General features: G+C 56.3%; 3 protein-coding genes across 3 annotated transcripts; 2 read left to right on the top strand and 1 right to left on the bottom strand.

Moving 5' to 3' along the window:
* Positions 1 to 806: 806 nt before the first annotated feature.
* Positions 807 to 3,035, top strand: PG998_003813 (efflux pump antibiotic resistance protein; the record flags this gene model as incomplete). Its single annotated transcript, XM_066870631.1, has 2 exons — positions 807 to 1,342; positions 1,514 to 3,035. The coding sequence occupies 2 exons, from the start codon at positions 807 to 809 to the stop codon at positions 3,033 to 3,035; spliced, it is 2,058 nt and encodes a 685-aa protein (XP_066734381.1).
* A 501-nt stretch (positions 3,036 to 3,536) lies between these two features.
* Positions 3,537 to 6,643, bottom strand: PG998_003814 (uncharacterized protein; the record flags this gene model as incomplete). Its single annotated transcript, XM_066870632.1, has 3 exons — positions 3,537 to 4,001; positions 4,053 to 6,419; positions 6,500 to 6,643. 3 exons carry the CDS (start codon positions 6,641 to 6,643, stop codon positions 3,537 to 3,539), a joined length of 2,976 nt encoding a protein of 991 aa, XP_066734382.1.
* A 1,228-nt stretch (positions 6,644 to 7,871) lies between these two features.
* Positions 7,872 to 9,871, top strand: PG998_003815 (transglutaminase-like superfamily protein; the record flags this gene model as incomplete). Its single annotated transcript, XM_066870633.1, has 2 exons — positions 7,872 to 7,996; positions 8,155 to 9,871. The coding sequence occupies 2 exons, from the start codon at positions 7,872 to 7,874 to the stop codon at positions 9,869 to 9,871; spliced, it is 1,842 nt and encodes a 613-aa protein (XP_066734383.1).
* Between the last annotated feature and the right edge of the window lie 93 nt (positions 9,872 to 9,964).

Raw genomic sequence — 9,964 nt, forward strand, 5'->3', positions numbered from 1 at the left:
GTCGGTAATTCCTCAATGTCGACTAACAAGAAGCAAGGCAAGCTCGTATACCCGTTTGTTAGAACCTACCGGCGTTTATGAGCCCCGATGTGCCGTCCCCTCGGCACCCTAAAGATCGGGTCGCTACACCGTTCGTGAGGCGCCGCCGTCATGGGCAGCATGGGCAGCATGGGCAGCATGGGCAGCATGGGCATGGGCATGGACATGGACATGGGCGTGCTGCCATGAAGATGACATGACATGTCCGGGTTGCATTCGTTTTTCGCTCGCGTGGTCAAGCTATATGTTCATAGTTCGCTCTGCATTCTATAGCCAGCCATCTTTTTCAATAGATCCATGCGTTCCCTTGAAACATACCTGTCCATGCCACTATCCCTTGACCTCCCGCACGGCTTGTCCTAGGAAAAACTGTGTCATATATTGCCGGCTTTTCCTCTCTTTCTTTGAGCCACCCCTTGTCGTTGGCTGTTCTATGCGCACCTCCTGCTTGCCGTCATATGTGGCCATTTACAATGTCGTCGTCTACAGAAGCTCCAAGGACCGAGCCCGCTTCTTCTGGGCCAGGGGACGTCACTCCGGACGCAAGAGAAGTCACAGATCGCCAGGGAACGGATGCCACAACGCCAGCAATTGCAGCTGCAGCTGTTGAGCCCGCCCACGAAGGGAGCAGTAGCAACCCTACCCCCGAAAACACCGATGGGCCTAACTCAACAGAAACGACCACTCGGAGGGTACGGAAAAGCAGAAGTGACAATGACTTCTCATTTGGGCGGATTAGCATTGTCTCATTTCAGGATATCGCCAAGATGAGAGAGAGCAGTTGCCAGACTGACCCCATCGAACTCACAGGGGAGAAGCACGACGCCACAGCACCGCAAGCGGCAGCAGCACCGGCAGCGATAACAGCCTCCCCGGTACCGCGGCGCTCTCAGCACGAAGAGCGCGCCACCTCCAAGGGAAGCAGCACACTCATCGCCCCCAACGATAGCAAAAATGACCACCATCAGGTCGACGTCGAGAAGGGGACAGAAGCGCCAGCCTCGACAAACCCAGACCCCTCGCATAAAACACCACCGCCCGGACCGCCAGGGATGGAGGAGGATGAAGCGGAGCGCAACTTCCGGCCAAAGACGCTCAAGTTCTGGGCCATCATGATATCCGTCTTCATGGCCATGTTCCTGGTGGCCCTGGATCGTACCATCATCGGCACGGCTATCCCTAAGATCACCGACGAGTTCCGCAGCGTTGGAGATATCGGCTGGTACGGCTCGGCCTACCAGCTGACCACGGCGGCGTCGCAACTGCTGTTCGGCCGCATCTACCGGTTCTATAACATCAAGTGGTATGTATGATCCTCCATGGTCTGGCCTCTCTCCCCCCTCCCCTCCTTTCCCTTCTCCACTGCTCTTCATCATTTTGAGCGAAAGGGGGAGAAGGGATAAAGGGGAAGAGCCGGTCGTTAGATGAAACAAAGATGCCGATGTGGAAGACTAATTGCGTGAACGAAATGTAGGACATTCCTAATCTCCGTGTTCATCTTCGAAGCCGGCTCCGCCATCTGCGGCGCCGCCCCCTCGTCCATCGTCTTCATCGTGGGGCGCGCCATCGCCGGTCTGGGCGGCGCCGGCATCTTCTCGGGCACCATGATCATCATGATCCCGATGATCCCGCTGCGCAAGCGGCCCATGTTCCAGGGCGTCTTCGGCATGGTCTTCGGCCTGGCCTCGGTCATGGGCCCACTCGTGGGTGGCGGCTTCACCGACGGTGTCACCTGGCGTTGGTGCTTCTACATCAACCTGCCCATCGGCGCCGCCGCCGTCGCCTGCCTGCTGCTGATCCTCCGCCTGCCCGACAAGAAGATGGCGCAGCCCGGCGTCTGGGAGCAGTTCCTCCGCCTCGACCCGCTGGGCACCTTCTTCTTCGTGCCCAGCGTCGTGGCCCTGCTGCTCGCCCTGCAGTGGGGCGGCTCGACTTACACGTGGTCGAACCCGCGCATCATCGCGCTGCTCGTCGTCTTCGGCGTGCTTTGGCTGGCCTTCATGGCGGTGCAGGCGCTCAAGCCGCAGACGGCGACGGTGCCGCCGCGCGTCATCGGCAACCGCTCCGTTCTGGCCGGCGCATTCTTCATGCTGGCCATCGCGGGCTCCATGATGATGACCATCTACTTCGTGCCGCTCTGGTTCCAGGTCGTGCAGGGCGTGAGCGCCGTCCGGTCCGGTATCTACACCCTGCCGTTCGTGTTGAGTCTCGTCGTCGCCAGCATCCTCAGCGGCGCCGCCACCCAGCGCCTGGGCTACTACGTCCCTGCCATGCTGCTGTGCCCCAGCCTGATGGCCGTGGGCGAGGGCCTCATGAGCACGTTCCGCGTCGGCGAGGTCGCGAGCCACTGGATCGGCTTCCAGTTCATCGCCGGCTTCGGCTTGGGCATCGGCATGCAAGCCAGCAGCCTAGCGGCGCAGTCGGTCCTGCCCAAGCCCGACGTGCCTACGGGCATCTCTATAATGTTCTTCGCGCAGCAACTGGGCGGCGCCATCTTCACCTCCGTCGGACAGAACCTGCTGAGCAACTCGCTCGTGGACCAGCTGCGCGGCGTCCCCGGGATCCAGCCGGGCGCCGTCGTCGGCGAGGGCGCCACCGACTTCATCGACCAGGTGCCCGCCAACGTTAAGGACGAGGTCCTGCACATCTATAACAATGCCCTGACGCACATCTTCCGCGTCGCCATGGGTGTCGCGCTTGTCGCCGTCGTCGCCGCCATGTTCGTCGAGTGGAAGAATATCAAGAAGACGGGACCGCCGAAAGGAGGACCGCCGGCGCCGCCAGCCGCCATTCCATCGGATTCTGCCACGACTCGCTCTCCCACACCCCTGGAGCGCACAAAAGCATCTATTGAAAAGTCGTCCCCATCGCTGGTACTCGCAGAAGATGCACCCTCAGCAGATAAATCGCATAACGAGTCCATTGCCCCGTCCGCAGCTCAAGCAGCGACGGCGTCAATCCAGTTGAGCAAAGAGGCTGGTGAGGAACAGAAGTGATAGAACTCACTCACCCACCCGTGCCAGAGATATCTCTTATGTGGAGTTTATGGCGCTTTGTTGTTTATCTCGAAATGCATCATGGCGTCAACTGGGAGTTTATAGAAGAACAGTTATGGAACAGAAACCGCCATGTAATCTCATAGTACAATAATACCACTCCGGTAGTTCATGTCTATTAGAACAAGCGCCGATACGATCACTCAGGTACTATTATTCACAAATAATAGCGTTAAGTGTCGCATAGTGATTTCCCAGTGTCACGTTCATGATAATATGTCAAGCTTGGAAATGATGAACAGAACCGCGCGACGAGGCGGGTGCATTGAGAAGGGTACGAATAGGGTATAGAGAAAACCAATAACTTTCTGTGCTGTTGTGGGCGATGGAGATGTAACCCGCCAAGTCCATCCACCCCGTTTCCATCAATCAATCATGTGTCGCGTTGCTATGATCCCCTGAGTTCATTCATCGTACAGTTGTCGTAGATTTCGCCTCTCATTACAGTCGCGCCGTCATGATTTCCTTTTTGAAGATCTTGACTCCCCAGACATCGTAGAAAGCGATGTTATCTATGAGTTCCAGTTTCTGCCATTGTGTCGGGTTGTCGTCATCTTCGTCGCTGTCGCTCTCCTCGTCCCAGCGACCGTCTGGAAAGGCAGGATAGCCATCCTCGGCGCCCGCGTTAGCCAACGCATCGGCTTCGACATCTTTGTCCTTGCCCTTCCCCTTCTTGCCCTTCTGTTTGGTATTTGGAAGATCGTTTTTGCGCATGATACGCTCGGCACGGTCGTCGTCTCCAATTGACAACCACTCGAGTTTGAGTTCCGGGTAATGAGATATCGTGTCGACAATGAAGCGTCTAGTCTCGCGCATCACCGACAAGCACGTATCATCGCTCCTGAATGATATGACATGCAATGCCCGCAGATTGGTAAGTCCGGAAAGGTGTTGCAAGAACGTGTGCTATAGCAGATTAGCCAATGTCACATCATGGAAGGAAATGTAAAGACTCACCACAGACTTGATGCCCATGATCACGGCAAGTTCTTCAAGCATCTTCCCCTTTCGGCAGATCAACTGTGTAGTCTTCTCGTCGGCGTCCCACGTCTCCTCAGCATCGTTTCTGATCATCAGACGTTTGATCGTGTGCATGTGTTTCTTAAGGGCAAATCGTCGGATTTGCTCCAGAGAAATCTTAGTCTTTGGGGCAAAACTTTCTGGCTTATACTTGGGGCTCCGCTCAAGCATGAACAGCTCATGGACCTGCTCCAGTTGTGATACAAAATGGAGGAATGGTAGGGATACGTGGTCTGTGTAAATCTTGACGAGCGGGAGGGGTGTCAGTTTATTCTCCTTGGCAAGCAGACTCCAGATAGGGGCCTGATTGCCGACATTGAGAAGTGTCAGCTTTCTCAGCGTATGGAGATCAATGGCACGACCAAGGACCGATGCCTTGGTGGGGATAAGATGGAGACTCAGAGACTCCAGAGCGATGCCCCGTGTGCCACGAATATACGCACTGATCTGCCGTTGAAGATCTTCTTTGTCATCCACCGTGTGTCCATCGTGGCTCTCTCCGGCATCTTCAAGTTCCGCTTCAAGAATGTTCATATGATGTTCCTTATCGGAAATTTCGAGCGTCTTCAGCTTTTCCGTTGTATCTTGGAGTGAATCATTAGTGACTCTATCGTCGGGATCTGTCACCATGTCGACCTGCAGCAATTGTAAGTCGTATGCCTCATCGGGGTTATTGATCAAACGCACCTCAGGGCTGCCCGCAACCTCTGTGGATAGGTCTTGAAGCCTCAAGGTTGAGTCACTCGGAGACAAGGTAGCTGACTCAACGGTGGGAATATCCACCTGTGGTGTCTCAGTCTTGCTAACAACATCACTGCTTACATCCTCATGTTGTTCTGCCAGTTGTTCCTCGGGCGCCGCTACATCGATATCTTCTGGCTGTGTCTCGTCTAGGCCATGATGGGCTTTGGACACGCCGCTCACAGCCCCTTCGGTAACTGTCTCAGCATCGTCGTTCTCGGACCCTGTTGCGAGTCCATCTGGGACACTACCGCTCGGGCCTGCACCATCTTCAGCAGCTCCCTTGGAAGACCGTAGGTCTTCCTTAAAGGCAACGTACTTCTTTGCTGCGTCAACCATCAATTCCAAGCATTCTTGATGCTGCGACGTAAGTGAGCTGCTACCATCCACGCTTAGCATCAGACGCTGGGCGACGTAAGACATGGCATTGATATAGCGGCAGCTCGCGTCTACCTTTGTCAGCTTAGGATCGGGCTTCTTTTCTTTGGCCACCGGTGGCACTCTTGGAACGAAGGGCTCAATATCAAAGATACGACCCAAGACAGACTCTTGCATTTTCCGCTCCTCCTGAGCTCGAAAGGCTTTGGCAGGCCCACTTCCGTCATCGTAGCCAGAAGACATAGGCACGACTTGGAAGTCATCATCCTCGTCCGAGTCGTTAGGATCGACGAAGCATGGTTTCCGCGCCTGGGTTGCCAGAGCATCCGAAAAGGAGAGCTTCAGTTTCTTTAGCGTAGAAGACGAATTCTCGATACAGCTCTTGATTTCAGTTGCCATGTCTAGACTATCGATATCAAGAACGCCCAGGGTTTCGAGCCTTTTGAAGCCGCCAATTGTCGGCGGTTCTTTCTCCGTACGAATGTGTTTCTTTGTGGGCTTGACCTTCAGACTGTGCTTAGCGACAGGCGCATGGCTGGCAGCTGGGACAGGAATCGGAGGAGGGCCCCAAGTGACAGTGCCAGGAGCCCCAAAGAGACTGGAAATAGTCGGCCCAGTATTTATCTCTATGGACGGCACGACTGCCATGGGCGGGGGAGGGGGCGGAGCCGAGATAGCAGTTGGCACAGGCATAGTGGGTGACGATGAGGAATAGTATGGCAACGGCGGCGGCGGCTCATATAGAGACAAGCCTGACTGCATGCGAAGGTGTACATGCTTCAAAGACGAGATGTTGTGCAAGGCTTTATAGACCGGCCTGCTCAGCTCAACACGGATATTCCAACGGAAAGAGTCTAGAGCAGTAGCTTTTCGCAGCGTGAGTAGTAGTAAAGAGTTCATAAACTTGCCGCAGCTCACGCCGAACAGGTATGGCTTATAGGCGGTCTCGGCTTTGTCCCCAGCCGACAAGGTATCCAGAGAGATATCTCGTAAGTGTTGCGCATAGTTGTACTCGCTCGTCACGAAGGTATCCAATCCACCGGCCAGCCCATCTATGGGCGAGTCGAAGCTCGGGTCGTCCTCGTCCGGAAAGACGATGTGGAAGTTGCGGTAGATATGCGCGGCGGCAAGATCACGGAAGCTCTTGCAGACGAGTGACAGGCAGATCAGGTCGCACTGCGTACACTGCACGGATGGTTATATTTGTTAGTTCCAGGTAACTTGGTCGTATCAGGCGTGGGCCGAGATTGAAGCAGAGAACCTACATGGCTGAAAATCTCCTTCTGCAATTCCTTGGGCAGGCCTACGAGGCGCGAACCTGGAGCAGGCTGCGGGGCCGAGATGGCATCTGTGCCATCACCAGCGATGGATGCCTTGTCTGGAACTCCGGGCACCGCTTCCGCATCCATGGTTGGCTAAGGCGCAAAAGAGGGAGACGAAGAAGGAACAGTAGTAGTAGTAGTAATGGTAGTATATATGGTCAAAGAAATATTGTCCTCCGAAGCCCAAGGCAACAACAATACCACGAGAGAATAAGCCAATGTACTTGGGACGAAACAAATGCTCTTGGGCGCCTGATGTTGCGAAAAGTTGGAGGGCGGGTAGTGGTGCAGTGTTGGTCAAATTCCGTATCGGGCACTTCAACTAGTTGGCGACGACGGATAACTTGGTAAGTTGCTGCGCGCGCATATGGGAGAGCATCTGGTTGGAGAGCCTGACAGGGCAGTCGCGAATGAGGTGGTTTCGCGGTTTCGCGGCTTCGCGGTGACGACACTCCAGTGCGTACGATCAATGGATGGGGCTGAAGGGTTGACATGCGAATTACGCCCGAGGCAGGCCACGAAGGAATCGGGGCAGAAATTCCTTTGGTTTCCTCGCTTGGCAACCTTTGTTTCCAATTTGTCGCTTCCCCAAAGTCAATGAATTATCATGTTGCTTGGTTGAATACGTCGAGATTGCGGGGCACGGCAGGTACTCGACGATCCCCGCCAGGGCCAGCCTAGGTTGCTTGTTAGCTGCTGGCGAGCTAGGCTAATGCTGGTTGATGACTTGCACAGGGGCCTTGGGACCAGCCGACAATCACCGAACAATCTCACAGCACCTCTGGCTGGCTAGCTGGCTCGCTCATGGGCGGCCGAGCGGGTCGAAACAAAACATTCTTAGCTGACTACAGGCTACAGGCTAGCCATCTATCTTTATCCCGCTGGCATTAGCGAGGGGCTGTACCCAGCGATCGGCCGCCCATGATCCCCACCTCCAGTCGGCAGGGCTGTGCCGTTGAGGTTGAGACTCTGGGACCCAAGCTTCCAAGGACCCTCTAATTAACCTAGACTGTTCCTCATAAAGGCACTTCTCGCCGCAACGGCTTCAGCCCGTCATCGCATCTCCCGAGCCTCGCTTGTTATAACATCGTGTCTTACGTTGCCAGTCGCTCGTTGTCCTGTACCCGTCGTGCCTGGTCTTATTTTGCCTCCGTGATACAAACTCGTTCCACTCGTGTCACGCGTTTTACCATCGCTGCTCTCTCGCCCAAGATACCCTTCCAACATATACCTAAACCACATTCTTCTTGTTGTCTCTCATCGTAAGACACACGAATAGCCCCCTTCCCATTCCAAGAGACAGCAACAGCACGCCATGGCCGAAGTCGAGGACCGTCAATTCAACTCTCTAGCCGAGCGCATAGCGGCCCTCAATCAGCAAAAGAACTTCAGCAGCAACGGGAAGCGAGCCCCGCCTCCTCCACCTCCAGGCCGCCCAAAGTCCGAGGCGGCGCCCACCAGCAATGGCAATGGGAACGCGACGCCGCCTGTACCTGCGCAGAAGAACCCAGTAATCCCGGCGAGGCCGCAGAAGAAAGAGAGTAATCCGCCGCCCTCTTTGCCGCGGCGCACCACACATAATGCTGACGGAGCGTCAGACGCACCTCCCGGCATACGTCCCCCACCACCACTCTTACCCACGCGGACGAATACGCAATCCTCGAATGGCTCGCCCGCCCTGCCCCCCCGAGGCGCCCGTCGACGCAGACTCTCGGCGCTCGGAGGGGATCGAACGCTTCCGACATGTCGCATATCTCAGCCATGTCGAACCTCTCGCTCTCTCGCACGAGTACTACGTCAACCGAGACCCAGCCAACTCGGAAGCTGCCGCCCACGTTAGATCAAGCGAAACTGCCACCGCTTCCGCCCTCACGAAAGGATCGAGAGGCCGCCCAGGAGGCCGCACAAAGAGAAGCTGCGCAAAGAGACCAAGGCGCAGTCGCTCCTGCCCCTATGAGGTCAATCAAGTCAGCGCCCGTGGTCCCACAGACCCAATCCGAAGCGCGACCGAGTCTACCCCCGAGACTTCCTTCCAGGCCGGTCAAGTCCCCGCCGCAGCAAGACAATGGCACCGCGCAGGCCCGGCGTCTTCCTCCTCCACCATCAGGCGGATTTTCCAAGCCCGGGTCCACCTTCGAACCGAACCGATCAAATGGTCGCGCCCCGGATTCCCCACCCCCGGTTCCAGTCAGTTCGCGCCCTTCGATGGCACAGATCGATGCGGTTGCATCGCGAGCTGCCTCTGCGCCCTCCGTCATCTCCTGCCTCATCTGTCGCGATTTTTCTCGGCCCGACGCCGTTGCCGCGCAGTTTCCAAGTCATTCGTTGCCGCGAAACGACCCCGTGGGCTATCTGGCCAATGTCTTATGCGGTTCGTTCCCATCGGCGACCGACAAGGCACGTGCCATATTTACTTGGTGCCACCACAACGTCGCCTACAACGTGGAAGAGTTTTTCGGCAAGTGTATCAAGCACCGCGGTGTGGAAGAAACTATATTCCACGGGAAAGCTGTGTGTCAGGGCTACGCTGAGGTATACCAAGCAATTGCGCTGCGCGCCGGTCTGCAGTGCGTCGTTGTAGGAGGCCACGGCAAGGGATATGGCTATACACCTCTCAAGAGTGGAGAGCGACCGCCCCGTAGGGATCCATCAGGTCACGCTTGGAATGCTGTGATGATCGACAATGGCGAATGGAAGTTGCTCGACGCCTGCTGGGGCGCCGGCAATGTGGGTAACAACACATACAACAAGGCGTTCAAGCCGGAGATGTTCTACCTGTCCAATGAGCTGTTTGGTCTAAAGCACTTCCCGAGCGACAGTCGCCACTTCTATCGCAGCGACCGCAGCATTCCCACGTGGGAAGAGTACATGATCGGGCCCACCGGGGGCGAGAAGGCTCTCTGCTACAGCACGGCGACGGACGAGGGCATCTCGGCCTACACGTTTAGCCCCGCCCTGAAGCACATCCAGGTCAACAGCAACGAGGTGGTGCGGTTCCAGTTCTCCAAGGTGTGCGAGCACTGGGTGGCCGAGAGGCACGGCCCGGGCGCCAACTATCTGCTCATGATGAAGATCCGCGGACTCGACGGCCGGAAGGATGACCTCGTCGTGCTCGAGACGGACGGCTACTGGTGGTGGACCGACATCCGCGCCCGCGACCTCGGCGCGCCGGGCCAGAAGATCTGGCTCTACGGGCTCAACCGGCTTAACGACAAGGACGTCAGGGGGCTTACGAAGCAGGAGTATCTGCGCACGACAGGGTCCGGCGGTTACAGCATGAGCTGGGAGTGTTATTTCGAATGGGAGTTGGTGTAATAGACTATAAGATGCAAGGGAAACGAAGTCAAGAAGACTAGCAAGAGGAGGACGGAAAGGAGGGAAATGAAATGGCTCTCGAGGCGGAAGCCC

Source organism: Apiospora kogelbergensis (genome assembly GCF_038363985.1).
Source record: "Apiospora kogelbergensis strain CBS 113332 chromosome Unknown utg000002l_segment0_segment0, whole genome shotgun sequence".
Lineage (NCBI taxonomy): Eukaryota > Fungi > Ascomycota > Sordariomycetes > Amphisphaeriales > Apiosporaceae > Apiospora > Apiospora kogelbergensis.